We start from the raw sequence: 16,027 nt of genomic DNA on the forward strand, positions 1-16,027 counted from the left end.
ATTAGGGGAGATGGTGGTAAAAATTTAGGGAAACACTGGAAAAAAAATGAGGGGAAATGCTGGGGAAAAATTAGGGGAAATGCTGGGGAAAAATTAGGGGAGATGGTGGTAAAAATTAGGGGAGATGGTGGTAAAAATTAAAGAAAATGTTGGTAAAAACTGGGGGAGATGCTGATAAAAAACCCTAAAAATACACTTTTTACTCAGTGTTTGTATATTAAAAATACTGACCAGGATTTTTTCTGTGTCATTTTGGAAGTGTGCAGAGGGCAGGTCATTATTGCCAAATATACAGGACTTAAATTTCTATTTTCCTTTTTCTTGGTTTGCCAAAGGGGTGAGAAAATGCTGATTTCTCAGTGACTGTTGATTGTAATTTTAATTATCTCCTTGATCAATAATGACACAATTAATTTGGGATTACAGTGTTGATGGTTAGAGATTAAACTCAGTTCCAAGTCCCTTTCTGGAGATCCTGTTTTTGGAGCTGGTTTTATGGGGCAGTGACAATATTAAAATGAAGGAGTTGGTAATAATTAATTATTTTGCTGCTTCACAAATTGAGATTGATGAGATTTTCTGACCTGGACTGAGAGGGAATATCTTGAATTAAGGGAGGGGTTGGTTGGCTTGGAAAAACTTCCTTCCTGTGGTCCCAACTTGAGTTTCCTCTTGGTAACCAGTCCCATCTGTCTGTGGTTTTGGGTCCTGCTAATTGTTGTTTCAAAGGGGGTGGTTTGGAAGGGAATTGTTTTGTTGTCTGGAACAGCACCAAGGGCAGAAAGGAGCAAATCTGTGTCTTCCCACCAGGGTTGAGTTGGTGCAACTTCTGGTTTGGTCTTGGGGGTGTTGAACAAACTCCTGCTCTGCCCTTTTTCCTCCTTGATTACAACTCCTGGCCTCAAACTGGACCTTGTGCCACGTCTTGGCAGAGATTTGATGAGAAATAAGGAGTGTGCTGGTTTGAAGGTGAACCAGCAGGGGAAATGAACTCACCACAGGAGAGATTATAAGTCAGACCTAAAATTTAATAATAATATTACAATAAAAACACTGACACACAAGGGAAATTGCTTTCAACTCACAAACCCCAGCAGTATAACCCAGTGTCCTGGGGCACAAACCCAAGGGGGTTTGTTTGCCCTTGTGCTGAGACCCCTGTGGTTCCCCCAAGTCCAGAGCAAAAGGAAAAGAAAAACCTGTTGGTGCAGGGGAGGGCTGTGGTCTGGGCGAGAGTGGTGATCTCCTGCTGTCGAGGTCCTGCTGCTGCTCTGGATCCAACAAGAGGTTCCCAAGGTCTTCTTACCCACCACTTCTGTACCCTCAGGGAGCACCCAGTCCCTCCCCCTGGGCGGGGACTCACCCAATGGGTGATTAACTCTGGGAGCCAGGGGGTGTTGAACTGTTGATGGCCCATTGGCAGCTCCGCCCCCCTCAGGCTGAGTGTGAAGGTGATAATGACTCCCTGGGCAGCTGCTGCCAATGGCCCATTGTCCTTGGGGAATGAATAGAGGGGGTGGAATACACAGCTTTGATCACCCCCACACAGGGTTAGCTGGTCCCTCCTGCTGAACTAGGACAAGGAGGTTTTGAAGTACAAAAATAACCAACCCACTCAATGTCTCCTCAACCTTCCAGCTCTGGAGTGTCAGATAAAACTTCTGTGTGAATGACACAAAACTGTATTTAAGTCCCCCCAAAAGCTTCAGGATTATTTCCAGTTATTTATGAACCTTTAAAATACTTTCTGTTTAAATTTTTTCAAGGCTTTGGTTTAGTGATGTTTAATTATTAGTGTTATTTTGTTATTAAAATCATGCACTGGAACAGTTTTTGCCTCGGAGTGAATCATCCTGAATTTATTTGAATTATTTCAGCAAAACTGAACTCGACTCTCAGGTTCTTTCTGCTGTTTGGAATGGAAATCCTCAAGTTGTTTGGACAGAAAAAACCCCACTTGTAGGATCATGGAATGGGTTGGGTTGGACCTTAAAGCCCATCTGGCACCTCCCCCTGTCCCAGGTTGCTCCATCCAACCTGTCCTTGGACACTTCAGGGGTGGCACAACCAGAGTTTTCCCTGAACCTTTTAAAAAAATATATGACCAACCTGATCTCCTTTTACAAAGATCAGGTGACCCACCTGGTGGATGAGGGGAAGGCTGAGGATGTGGTGGGTCTATCTGGACTTCAGCAAGGCCTTTGACACTGTCCCCCATAATTTACTCCTGGAAAAGCTGGTGGCCCTTGGCTTGGACAGGTGTCCCCTCTGCTGGGTCAGGAGCTGGCCCAGAGAGTGCTGGTGAGCGGGGCAGTGTCCAGCTGGTCACCAGTGGTGTCCCCAGGGGTCTGTGTTGGGGCCAGTCCTGTTTAATTAACATCTTTATTGATGATTTAGATGAGGGGATTGAGTCCATCAGCAGCAAATTTGCTGATGACACCAAGTTGGGAGGGAGTGTCGACCTGCTGGAGGGCAGGAGGGACCTGGAGAGGGATCTGGACAGGTTGGGAGGATCTGAGAAGGATCTGGACAGGCTGGAGAAGGATCTGGAGAGGGATCTGGACAGGTTGGGATGATCTGAGAAGGATCTGGACAGGCTGGAGAAGGATCTGGAGAAGGATCTGGACAGGCTGGAGGGCAGGAGGGCTCTGCAGAGGGATCTGGACAGGTTGGGATGATCTGAGAAGGATCTGGACAGGCAGGAGGGCTCTGCAGAGGGATCTGGATAGACTTGAGGGATGGGCTGATTCCAATGGGATGAAGTTCAACAAGGCCAAGTGCAGGTCCTGCCCTTTGGCCACCCCAACCCCTGCAGAGCTCCAGGCTGGGCACAGAGTGGCTGGAGAGCAGCCAGGCAGAGGGACCTGGGGGGACTGAGGGACAGGAAGCTCAACAGGAGCCACCAGTGTGCCCAGGTGGCCAAGAAGGCCAAGGGGATCCTGGCCTGGATCCAAAGTAGCGTGGCCAGCAGGCCCAGGGCAGTGACCCTTCCCCTGGACTCTGCCTTGGGGAGGCCACACCTTGAGTGTTGTGTTCAGTTCTGGGCCCCTCAGCTCAGGAAGGACATTGAGGGGCTGGAGCGGGGCCAGAGAAGAGCAACGAGGCTGGAGAAGGGACTGGCTGTGGCACTGAGTGTCCTCTGAAACACCTCCAGGGACAGAGAATCCACCATGTCTTGATCCAACCCCACTGTGATCACCAGCCCAGGGCACTCCGTGTTGGATCAAGGGTTGGGCTTGATGATCTCAGAGGTCTCTTCCAACCCAAGTGAGAAGAGCAACGAGGCTGGAGAAGGGACTGGAGCACAAGCCCTGTGGGGAGAGGCTGAGGGAGCTGGGGGTGTTCAGCCTGGAGAAGAGGAGGCTCAGAGGTGACCTCAGCACTGTCTGGAACTGCCTGAAGGGAAGTTGTGGCCAGGTGGGGGTTGGTCTCTTCTCCCAGGCACTCAGCAATAGGACAAGGGGGCACGATGGGCTCAAGCTCTGCCAGGGGAAATTGAAGCTGGAGATCAGAAGGAAATTCTTTGCAGAGAGAGTGCTCAGGGATTGGAATGGGCTGCCCAGAGAGGGGGTGGATTCCCCATCCCTGGAGGTTTTTCAGCTGAGCTTGGCCGTGGCACTGAGTGCCATGATCTGGTAAAGGGACTGGAGTTGGACCAAGGGTTGGACTCGATCTCAGAGGTCTTTTCCAACCCAATCCATTCTATGATTCTGTGATTCTATAAATTTAGAGTTTCTAAATGGACTATTTCCATTGAAATCCCCAAAAAGGAATATTCCCACTGGAAATGCTGGAGGGAAACTCCAATTAATAATCCCATTTTTATCCCCCCAGGTTTGATGGCAACTTCAACACCAACGTTTCCAGAACCATCAGCTGTGACAGACTCTCCACCACTGTCAACAGCAGAGCCTTCAACCCTGGCAGGGACTTGAATTCGGGTGAGTTGAGGCTTTTTTCCTTCTTTTCCAGGGTTTTTTTCCCCATTAGCCTGGACCATTTCCCGGGAATTTGCATGGGTTGCCATGGCAACCAGCTTTTCTTTCCCCTTCAAACTGTCCCTGGAGATTTCCTGATGCAAAAAGAGACTTCAGGTCTAAATTCTCCATGCAAATCTCATGAGGATTTGCTTTCCAGCCCACCTTGGGTGGTCTGGTTGGGATTGATGCACTATTTTTCCCCCTTTTTTCCCCTTTTTTCTTTTTTCCCCCTTTTTTCTTTTCCCCCCTTTTTTCTTTTCCCCCCTTTTTTCTTTTCCCCCCTTTTCCTTTTTTTTCCTATTTCTTTTTTCCCTTTTTTCCCTTTTTTCCCTTTTTTCCCTTTTTTTCCCTTTTTTCCCTTTTTTCCCTTTTTTCCCTTTTTTCCCTTTTTTCTCCCCCCCCCCCTTTTCCCCTTTTCCTTTTTTCTTTTTTCCCTTTTTTCTTTTTCCCCTTTTTTCTTTTTCCCCTTTTTTCTTTTTCCCCTTTTTTCTTTTTCCCCTTTTTTCCCTTTTTTCCCTTTTTTCCCTTTTTTCCCTTTTTTCCCTTTTTTCTCCCCCCCCCTTTTCCCCTTTTCCTTTTTTCTTTTTTCCCTTTTTCTTCTTTTCCTTTTTTCTTTTTCCCCTTTTTCTTTTTCCCCTTTTTCTTTTTCCCCTTTTTCTTTTTCCCCTTTTTCTTTTTCCCCTTTTTCTTTTTCCCCTTTTTCTTTTTCCCCTTTTTCTTTCCCCCCTTTTTCTTTTTTCCTTTTTCTTTTTTCCCTTTTTCTTTTTTCCCTTTTTCTTTTTTCCCTTTTTTCCCTTTTTTCCCTTTTTTCCCTTTTTTCCCTTTTTTCCCTTTTTTCCCTTTTTTCCCTTTTTTCCCTTTTTTCCCTTTTTCCCCTTTTTCCCCTTTTTCCCCTTTTTTCCCTTTTTTCTCCCCCCCCCCTTTTCCCCTTTTCCTTTTTTCTTTTTCCCCTTTTTCTTTTTCCCCTTTTTCTTTTTCCCCTTTTTCTTTTTTCTCCTTTTCCTTTTTTCTTTTTCTCCTTTTCCTTTTTTCTTTTTTCCCTTTTTCTTTTTCCCCTTTTCCTTTTTCCCTTCAGTTTTTGGGGCTTCTGGTGCAGCAAATTTTGCTTTTTTTTGCCTCCTGATCAGCCTGGATTAATCCAGGACTTTGAGCTGGTTTTAGTGCAGCTCTTCCATTGGGAGAAATACATTTATCAATTATCTGGGGGGAAAATAATGCAGGCTTGGGCTTTATTTTTTATTTTATGCAATAAAATCCTGCTTTATTTAATCCACCAGATTGCTGGAGTGGCAGAGCTGCCATTCCAAGCACAGAATCTTCCAACAAATAACCTGAAACCCCCTCAAATTTTTCTCTTCCCTCCCTGGGGTGTCTCTTTTTGTAGATTTACTTCCTGAATTTCTACTAAAATATAAAAAAAAAATTGAAAAGCAAAAGCAGAAGGAGCAGATTCTTTTCCAGCCCAGGCACATCTTGGCTCCAGGTTTTCCCTGACAGCTCAGCCCATGATTATTTATTTGCTGTTTCCCACCCTTTGTTCACTCCCTCTTGATTTCCTGGGCTTTGTTTCACTCATCTCTTCATTAAAAAAAAAAATACACCCCAACCCAAACAACTTATTAAAATAATGTTTCAATTAATCAGCAATTAATCAGAATAATATCTGAGAGCAGGCCCTGCTGTAAGAACAAGGCATTGCATTAATCCCTGGATGGTTTTTATTAAATAAAAATCATTTTCTACTGTAGATGGATGTAAAAATAGTATTAAAGAAACATTAATTTTTAGTGGTGGAAAAAACCCCAATTTTTTACAGATTTTTTTTTTTTTTACATTTCTGGTTTGAATTCTGACAGAAATGAAGGATTTTTTTTAGGGTTTTTTTTAAGGTTTTTTTTTTTCCTCTGGCTTTGAAAGGTTCCTGATAAAAGGAGAATCTTCAAACAATGGCCCTGACAGGAAAGGGCAGCAAAGGAAAAGAGGGAATTGCAGGGAGAGGAAAAGCAGGGAAATATTTCAGGATTTCATTGTCAGCAGAGTCTCCTGGTAGAGAAAAACAGCCCTGGGGGGAGATTTTATTAGTGAGAAAATGCCTGGCATGGAAAGGGGGGATTGATGGAGAAAAATGGGATGGAAATGAGTTGGGTTTTTTGGTTTGTTTTTGAGAAATACTTGGTGAAATGAGAAGTTTTCTGCTGCTGAGGAACAACAGGTTTGGTTCTCACCTCCCTTCTGGAGGGGTTTGAAGGTCTGGGAGAGCATCACACACCACGTTGGGTTGGGTTGGGTTGGGTTGGGTTGGGAGGGACCTTCAACTCCCCCAGTGCCACCCCTGCCATGGCACTGGTGCCCATTCCTGTGAAAATGGAGACTCCAAACCCAGTTCTGTTGCCCATTCCTGTGAAAATGGACATTCCAAACCCAGTTTTGTTGCCCATTCCTGTGAAAATGGACACTCCAAACCCAGTTTTCTTGCCCATTCCTGTGAAAATGGACACTCCAAACCCAGTTTTTTTGCCCATTCCTGTGAAAATGGACACTCCAAACCCAGTTTTCTTGCCCATTCCTGTGAAAATGGACACTCCAAACCCAGTTTTCTTGCCCATTCCTGTGAAAATGGACATTCCAAACCCAGTTTTGTTGCCCATTCCTGTAAAAACAGACACTCCAAACCCAGTTTTGTTGCCCATTCCTGTGGAAATGGACACTCCAAACCCAGTTCTGTTGCCCATTCCTGTGAAAATGGACACTCCAAACCAGTTTTGTTGCCCATTCCTGTGAAAATGGACATTCCAAACCAGTTTTAATGGAGAAAGAGGCCCAGGGGACCTTCATTAGAAGCTTCCAAGGTGCTCACCAGAAGATCTGCACACACCTGACCAGGAATGTCACAACTTTATAACCTCTCTAGTAATTTCCATATGAGATATCAACAACCAACCATGATCTTCATTTCCCTCTGTGCCCCACCCATGGGGGTCCTCAGAACTGCCCCTTGGAGATGTTCCAGGACCTCCAGGCCTTCTCCTTGTGTTTTGTCTTCTTGCTGTCTACAAGTGGCTCCTCACAAACACCCTGGCCCTGGCAGGGCATGACCAAGCTCACAATTTGTGGGAAAGAGCTTTAGGAACTCCCTGAAGGGATGTTGGACCCGGGGGGGGGGTTGGTCTCTTCTCCCAGACAACCAACAGTAGGACAAGAGGGCACAGGAAAGGTTTGGGTTGAATATCAGAAAAAAATTCTTTGCAGAGAGAGTGCTCAGGGATTGGAATGGGCTGCCCAGAGAGGGGGTGGATTCTCCACCCCTGGAGGTGTTTAAGGTGAGATTGGATGTGGCACTGAGTGCCATGATCTGGTAAAGGGAGTGGAGTTGGCCCAAGGGTTGGACTTGATGATCTCAGAGGGCTTTTCCAACCCAATCCATTCTGTGATTCTATGGATGTGGCACTGAGGGAGAATCCACCACTTCTTGATCCAACCCCTCAGTGCCCTGGGCTGGTGATCACAGTGGGGTTGGATCAAGGGTTGGACTTGATGATCTCAGAGGTCTCTTCCAACCCAACTGAGAAGGGCAACGAGGCTGGAGAAGGGACTGGAGCACAAGCCCTGTGGGGAGAGGCTGAGGGAGCTGGGGGTGTTCAGCCTGGAGAAGAGGAGGCTCAGAGGTGACCTCAGCACTGTCTGGAACTGCCTGAAGGGAAGTTCTGGCCAGGTGGGGGTTGGTCTCTTCTCCCAGGCACTCAGCAATAGGACAAGGGGGCACGATGGGCTCAAGCTCTGCCAGGGGAAATTGAAGTTGGAGATGAGAAAAATTCTTTGCAGAGAGAGTGCTCAGGGATTGGAATGGGCTGCCCAGAGAGGGGGTGGATTCCCCATCCCTGGAGGTTTTTCAGCTGAGCTTGGCCGTGGCACTGAGTGCCATGATCTGGTAAAGGGACTGGAGTTGGAGCAAGGGTTGGACTTGATGATCTCGGAGGGCTTTTCCAACTCAATCCATTCTGTGATTCTATTGCTGTGCTTTAAACTGATTTTTGGGGAGGTGTTTTGTCCCTTCCAGACCCTTTCAATCAAGGAATCTGCTCTCATTCCCTTGAACTAAAGAGGTTTTTTTACTCCTTTTCCCTTCCCAGAAGCTCCTGAGGGCTGAGCTGGGCTCTGTGCTGGCTCCTGCCATCAGCAGAATGTTAATTGTGTTGGAGCTGCAGAGCTTTTATTCCTGGGGTAAACACAGGAATTCAACTTGGAGAATCCTGCATGAGGTTTGTAGTTCTGGAGACTTAAAAAAATGTCTTTACTTGGGGAGTTCAAAAATGCCTTTACTTGTACAATTAAAGACATTTTCTAACTCCCCAAGAAAAAAAAAAAACCTTTCTAAGTCTCCAGAACATTTTTTTTCTGCTGCTCCTTCTGGGGAACACCAAAATATGTTCCCATTGATATTTTTTAGTGGAGATTCTGTCAGAGAAGAGCTGAAAATTCAACTTCCCTGGGTTTTTTTTGGGGATGAGAACTGAGGGGTCAGCAGCTCATCAGATGTGATGCTAAAGAGAAGGGCTCTAAGAAGCTCTTTTATAATGAGCAATTATGTTCAGTAGTTCCCTTTTTTTTTTTTTTTAATCCTGACTGGTTGTGCTGTTCTTTGAAGATTAATTAGTTAATGATTTGAGTGTGCTTTGAAGATGGAAAGTGGGATCTGGAAGTGCTAAGTGTTATCATATCTCACTCCCTTTGAAGTTTTATGAACTATCCCACAAGGGCTTTGCTTCCTGCAAGTCCTTTTTGCCTTCTGAGATATTTAGAATTAGACAGAGGGATCTTTGTTGTCATGGAAATGCTTTCCAGCTTTGCTTTGGGGTCTACTGCAGGTGGAGGGCACTGAGGGTTCTCAGGGACTTGGCAGTGCCAGCTCATGCCAGTCTGTGTCCAGAATTCAGGATTTCTGTGTTTGGAAGACTTGGGTTCTTGGCTTCCTTCTCCCAGGGCTGGGTGTGGATTTAGTGCTGATGCTCAATTTGGAACAGCAAAGTCATGACTTGATGATGCAGAATTGTGGAATCACAGCCAGAGGTTGGGTTGGGTTGGGTTGGGTTGGGAGGGACCTCAAAGCCCACCCAGTGCCACCCCTCCCATGGACAGGGACACCTCCCACTATCCCAAGTTGCTTCAACGTGGCCTTGGACACTCCCAGGGCTGGGACAGCCACAGCTTCTCTGGGCACCTGTGCCAGGGCCTGCCCACCCTCCCAGCCAGGAATTCCTTCCCAATATCCCACCTATCCCTGCCCTCTGGCAGTGGGAAGCCATTCCCTTTGTCCTGTCCCTCCATCCCTTGTCCCAAGTCCCAATCCAGCTCTCTTGGGCACTGGGAGGGGCTCTCAGGTCACAAATCATGGAATGAACTGGGTTGGAAGAGACCTCTGAGATCATCAAGTCCAACCCTTGATCCAACCCCACTGTGATCACCAGCCCAGGGCACCGAGTGGGGCACAGAGTGGGGCACTCTGTGCCCTGGGCTGGTGATCACAGTAGGGTTGGATCAAGACATGGTGGATTCTCACTCAGTGCCCTGGGCTGGTGATCACAGTGGGGTTGGATCAAGACATGGTGGATTCTCTGTCCCTGGAGGTGTTTCAGAGGACACTCAGTGCCACATCCAGTCCCTTCTCCAGCCTCGTTGCTCTTCTCTGGCCCCGCTCCAGCCCCTCAATGTCCTTCCTGAGCTGAGGGGCCCAGCCAGGAATTCCTTCCCACTCTCCCACCTATCCCTGCCCTCTGGCAGTGGGAAGCCATTCCCTGTGTCCTGTCCCTCCATCCCTTGTCCCCAGTCCCTCTCCAGCTCTCCTGGAGCCACTTCAGGCCCTGGAAAGGGCTCTCAGGTGTCCCTGGATCCTTGTCCTCTCCTGGTGACCCTCCAGCTCTCCCAGCCTGTCCCATCCCAGAGGGGCTCCAGCCCTGGAGCATCTCCAGGACCTCCCTGGAATTGTTCTAAGAGTTCCTCCACATCTGGTTTGCTTTGGGCTCCCCAGATGTGCTTTGAGTCAGAACAGGGAGGTGGGAACCTTCTTAACTTGCACAAATCACCCAAACCTGCCCAGAAAATGAACAATTAATTGACTTTTTGAGTTAAAAGCAGGGGAAGAAAAGGTTTTTCAGCCGTGGCTTGTGTGCTGTGGTCACAGGAAAAGGAGAAAAAGGGGGGAAAAATCAGATTTAGGATGAAATTGGTTGTCTCTGGAGAGGGTGTTTTGAACTGACTGAAGGAAACGTGAGGAGATGTTGTGAAAAGGGATATTTGTGTGCAGAGAGAGGCACTGAGGGCTGGGGAGAGTTGGAGTTTCAAGCCCAGTTGTTTTGTGGGCAAAATGAACACTTTAAAATCCAGATCCTCCCATGGGGCAAATAAAATACAAGTGGTGGCCTTGTGGGAAAAGAGAAGTTTATCTTTAATATAGTAAGGATTAAAAAAAAAAAAAAACAACAAACCAAACCCTTTAAATTGTAAACTCTTTTATTTCAGTGCTGTTGCTAAAATTAAACTGGACAAGTTATTTCATCCAGGCTTGAACTGAGTCGGGTTTGAAAATACATTTTTTAGGTTCTGTTGCTCTTGAGATAAACATAAATTCCTGAAATTCAGCCCCTTTTTTTATACAAAACAACTGCCAGGCTTCCCCCCCCACCCCCCAACTATGAAATCCTGATGGATGGAAATAAAAAAGGGGGATATAAATGGTTTAGAGTCTCATGGTCCTCCTGCCATGGTGTGGAGCAGCAGCTGGGAGGAAAACAGGAGGAGTGTTTGGAGATGAATCTCTGGTGGTTCTTGGGCCACCATGACATGAAATTCTTCAAAGCCACACTCAAGCCAAGCTGCATTTTTGCCCAGACCCCACCAGTGCCAACCCAGCCCTTCCACCCACAAAATCCTGTGGCAAAGAGGAGAAGGGAAACCCAAAGACAGAAGTTTTGTTTTCCTGGGGAATTCCTGGAGAGGATCTCGTGGTCACAGCCAGTCTGGGAAACCTGAGAAGGTGCTAAACCATGAGGGGGGTTGAGCTCAGACTGTGCTCACGGTGGGTGTGGTGGTGTAGAATGTCTGGCTGAGGTTTGAACTGTGCCCTGCAGGCATTTCCAACCCAAACATTGACATCTTTGAGAGTGCAGGAGATGAGAGTGGCCTGTTGGCAGTGCCCAGGGAATGCCCAAGGGAATTGCTCAGCAGAAGGTGAAGCCCTGGGTGGAAATCAGAGCCCTCTCTGGTTCTGCAACCAGAGAACATGAAGGGAGAAATGGCAAGGAGGTATTTTTTTAATGCACTTGAAGCTGATGGGAAGATGATCCACTTCAAAGTTCAAACTAAAGGATTCAAACCCTCAGGTTTGAAGCAGAGTTGGTGTCTTGCCCTGAGTGGACTCTAATCCTGTTCCTGCCCTGGTGGGAGGGGGTTTTGCCTCCCAGTCCCTCCCTCCTGGGAATGTTTCTCCTTCTGTTTGAATGGTCTCAGCTGCCTGGCATCACTGGTGTGGCATAGCTGGTGATGCCATGGGGTGAACACCCATCCCTTTGTCTCTCCAGGCTGGCAGGGACAGCAGACAAAGCTCCAGGTGGCAGGTGGGACATTCCTGCAGAAATCCCAGAGCCCATGGGATTTATTCCCTGAAAGTGGCAGGGGGGTGGAATGAGATGGCCTTGAAGGTCCTTGCCAAGCCAACCCATCCTGGCATTCTGTGCCACCTCTGCCTGGGGTGATTCCAACACAATTTCTGCAGGATCTCAGCACTCCATGGGCTTCCTCTGGTGTGTTAAAGACCTGCTGAAGTTCTCAGGGCAGGGGGTCCCACCCTGAGGGAGCTGCTTTGGTTGGGTCTTGGATTTGGTGCTGCTTTGTGGTTTCATTAATCCAACCAGTTCTGTCATGTGGAGTTCTTTAATTGCTGTTGTTGTTTGTGTTAATTGGTGGTTCCTCAGAGATTATTTTAATGAGAAAGGACATTTTAAGGATTATGAACATGGCCTATAAATACAGGAGGGTTTGAGATCTGCTCCAATCTTTGTGTTCTGACCTTGGTTTCTGCTTCACTGCCCGACTTGGGCACAGTCATTGAGTGTCTTCATTGCCACTTCTTGTCCTCGTGTTGAGTGACCAAAGTGCCACCTGAAAGGGCTCTGAGGGCCTGGAGGAGCATGGCAGGGTGGCTGCTGAGAGCTGCTGGTGGCCTTCTGACCTTCAGGAGCTTTGCAGGAGGAATTTCCTCCTGGAAAGGGTGGGCAGGCACTGGCAGGGGCTGCCCAGGGAGGGTTGGAGTGCCCAGCCCTGGAGGTGCCCAAGGCAGGACTGGCCGTGGCATTCAGTGCTCTGGGCTGGGGGACAAGGTGGGCATCGGGCACAGGGTGGGCTCCAGGGGCTGGGAGGGCTTTGCCAAGATGGGCATCAGGCACAGGGTGGGCTCCATGGGCTGGGAGGGCTTTGCCAAGGTGGGCATTGGGCACAGATTGGGCTCCAGGGGCTGGGAGGGCTTTGCCAAGGTGGGCATTGGGCACAGGTTGGGCTCCAGGGGCTGGGAGGGCTTTGCCAAGGTGGGCATCGGGCACAGGGTGGGCTCCAGGGGCTGGGAGGGCTTTGCCAAGATGGGCATCAGGCACAGGGTGGGCTCCATGGGCTGGGAGGGCTTTGCCAAGGTGGGCATCAAGCACAGGGTGGTCTTGATGGGCTGGGAGGGCTTTGCCAAGGTGGGCATCAAGCACAGGGTGGTCTTGATGGGCTGGGAGGGCTTTGCCAAGGTGGGCATCAAGCACAGGGTGGTCTTGATGGGCTGGGAGGGCTTTGCCAAGGTGGGCATCGGGCACAGGGTGGGCCGGGAGGGCTTTGCCAACCTCAAGGATTCTGGAATTCTGTGGTCTGGATAACATGAATGGAAAACTTGGAGAAATTCCCAAGTGCCAGGGGTGGGAGCTGTACCTGCCCATCTGGGAGCTGTACCTGCCCATCCTGACAGAGACAGGAGAGCAGAAGGAACAAAAGGGGGAAGATTCCCCCTATTTTTCTTACCCTTTTCACCTCTTTCTCTGCAGTGAGTTGTCCCTTGAGCTGCACTTGCAAAAAATTATTTTTTTATTAAATGTTCCCATAGACCTTTTAATCCCAGAATCCCAGACTGTTCTGGGTTGGAAGGACCCACAAGGATCATCAAGTCCAACTCTCAAGTCAATGTCCCACAGAGGGGATTGAACCCATGACCTTGGTGTTGTTACAACCAAGTTTGAACCAACTGAGAAGTCAGAACATGCAATGGCAGAGCTGGAAGCTGTTTAATTAATTTGGAGTTATTTCAGTGGAAAGAACACCTGATTTTTTTTTTAACAGTTGGGGTTTTTTCCTTCAGGGAAATGGTGTTTTTTAACAGTTGGGTTTGTGTCTTCAGGGCAATGTTGGCAGTGTGTTTATGATTCTATGTAGGTACAGATATGTAGAACCTCTGAAGTTTAACTGTTTTCCAAGAAGTCAAGGCCAGAGCAAGGCAGGAAGAGATTAAGGCCATTATATATAAAATGTAGGTTCAGGAACTGTCATCACATATTGACCACAATCTGTCCAACCCAGTGTTGTGTTTCCAGAAGATTCAGCTGTTGGCAAAGTGGCCATGAAGCTTTGTGAGTCCTCAGGTGGAGCAGGTTGTGGGATCCTGCTTCTTCTCCAGGAGAGCTTGGGAATAACCAGAGCCACCCCCCCAGCTCTGACCTGCCTCTCTGACTCTGCCTCACTTCTCCTTGTTCTTCTCCACCCTCCAGTTCTTGCTGACAACCTCAAGTCCAACCCAGGCATCAAGTGGCAGTATTTCAGCTCAGAAGAAGGCATTTTCACCGTGTTCCCAGCCCACAAGTTCCGCTGCAAGGGCAGCTACGAGCACCGCAGCAGGTACGCTCTGTCTGCTCCCATTTTCCTGGCAAAAGCATTCCCGCTGCGTTCCTCAGCTTTCCTTTCAGCCCTGGGCTCTGCCAAGCTGACAACATCCAGGAGGAACTCCTGGAGTCCCTCCTGATGGAGTGAGAGTCCCTCCTGTTGGAGTGAGTCCCTCCTGTTGGAGTGAGTCCCTCCTGATGGAGTGAGTCCCTCCTGATGGAGTTGAGTCCCTCCTGATGGAGTTGAGTCCCTCCTGATGGAGTTGAGTCCCTCCTGATGGAGTTGAGTCCCTCCTGTTGGAGTGGGAGTGAGTCCCTCCTGTTGGAGTGGGAGTTGAGTCCCTCCTGATGGAGTGAGAGTCCCTCCTGTTGGAGTTGAGAGTCCCTCCTGATGGAGTCGAGTCCCTCCTGATGGAGTGAGAGTCCCTCCTGATGGAGTGAGAGTCCCTCCTGATGGAGTGGAGTCCCTCCTGTTGGAGTGGGAGTCCCTCCTGATGGGGTGAGTCCCTCCTGATGGAGTGGGAGTCCCTCCTGATGGAGTTGAGTCCCTCCTGATGGGGTTGAGTCCCTCCTGATGGGGTGAGTCCCTCCTGATGGGGTTGAGTCCCTCCTGATGGAGAGTGAGTCCCTCCTCATGGAGTTGAGTCCCTCCTCATGGAGTTGAGTCCCTCCTCATGGAGAGTGAGTCCCTCCCCATGGAGCAACTCCTGAGTGCCCTGGGCTGGTGATCACAGTGGGGTTGGATCAAGGGTTGGACTTGATGATCTCAGAGGTCTCTTCCAACCCAGCTGATTCAATGATTCTGTGCTGCCAACAGTGGTCCCACACACTGCTGCTGCTTCAGCAAAGTTGTGCATTCCTGGCTCAAAGCACTTGCTGGGGCAGAGGGAGAAGCTCCTGATTTGGGTTAAAACATCAGCAAGAGGATGAGAGCGAGGGCCATTTCCAGATGTTCAGGTTCTCACTTGGTTTCCCAGCAGAAGTTTTCATGAAGGCAAAACCCCCTGCTCCAATTCCTGGTTTCCTTGTGGTTATCTGGGGTATTTTTGATGTTCCTGGCTGTTCTCAGGGTGTCTGGTGCCAATGGTTTGGGTTTTGTTCTTCCTCAGACCCGTCTACGTCTCGACTGTGCGCCCTCAGTCCAAGCACATCGTGGTCATCGTGGACCACGGGGCCTCTGTCACGGAGACTCAGCTGCAGATCGCCAAGGATGCTGCCCAGGTCATCCTCAGCTCCATAGATGAGCATGACAAGGTGAGGTGTCCCCAGGCCAGGAGCTCTCCTTGGTCCCAGCCGTGCTCGGGGTTGGTGTTTCCCATCCCGAGCGGTGGTTTGAACTTGGTGTTCATGCACTCCTTGTGTCCCTGCTGTGCCTCTGAGGGCTGGTGGGGACCTGAGGTCACCTCTGGCAGCCCTTCTGCTGCAGGGGAAACATGGAGTGGATCCACAGACTGGGAAACAGGTGAAAAGGGAAAAGATTTTCTTCCAAGGGAAAATGTTGTTTGTAATTCCTAAAGGCTCCTTCATCTCAGGAGACTTTGGGTGCTGGTCAGCTGTGGGATACAGGGAGGAGGACCATGCTCTGAGCCTGAGGACCTGGCAAGTTCTAAGTTGCTTTGAGCAACTCATTTTACCCCTAAGCCTGTCCTTTTCCTTTGAGAAAATGGAAATCAGTTGTTCTGCTGCCACAGTGGGGTGAGCTGAAATATTATTAGAGCCAGGAGGTTTGGAGTTTATTTCTTGCTCTGCCACAGACACTCAATGACAGGAATTAACAGGAAGCTCAACAGGAGCCACCAGTGTGCCCAGGTGGCCAAGAAGGCCAATGGGATCCTGGCCTGGATCCAAACTAGCGTGGCCAGCAGGGCCAGGGCAGTGACCCTTCCCCTGGACTCTGCCTTGGGGAGGCCACACCTTGAGTGTTGTGTTCAGTTCTGGGCCCCTCAGCTGAGGAAGGACATTGAGGGGCTGGAGCGGGGCCAGAGAAGAGCAACGAGGCTGGAGAAGGGACTGGATGTGGCACTGAGTGTCCTCTGAAACACCTCCAGGGACAGAGAATCCACCATGTCTTGATCCAACCCCACTGTGATCACCAGCCCAGGGCACAGAGTGATCACAGTGGGGTTGGATCAAGGGTTGGGCTTGATG

General features: G+C 49.0%; 1 protein-coding gene across 2 annotated transcripts in view; it reads left to right on the forward strand.

Annotated features, from left to right (window-relative positions):
- The window catches only part of CACHD1 (cache domain containing 1), a 108,908-nt gene that overhangs the window by 43,136 nt on the left and 49,745 nt on the right, over positions 1-16,027 (forward strand). For both annotated transcript variants that reach the window (XM_071565504.1, XM_071565505.1), the window contains 3 exons: positions 3,835-3,941; positions 13,769-13,895; positions 14,989-15,133. In XM_071565504.1, coding sequence (XP_071421605.1) covers positions 3,835-3,941; positions 13,769-13,895; positions 14,989-15,133 — 379 coding nt within the window. The remainder of the gene's footprint in view (positions 1-3,834; positions 3,942-13,768; positions 13,896-14,988; positions 15,134-16,027) is intronic.

This window comes from Pithys albifrons, chromosome 10 (assembly GCF_047495875.1).
Source record: "Pithys albifrons albifrons isolate INPA30051 chromosome 10, PitAlb_v1, whole genome shotgun sequence".
Lineage (NCBI taxonomy): Eukaryota > Metazoa > Chordata > Aves > Passeriformes > Thamnophilidae > Pithys > Pithys albifrons.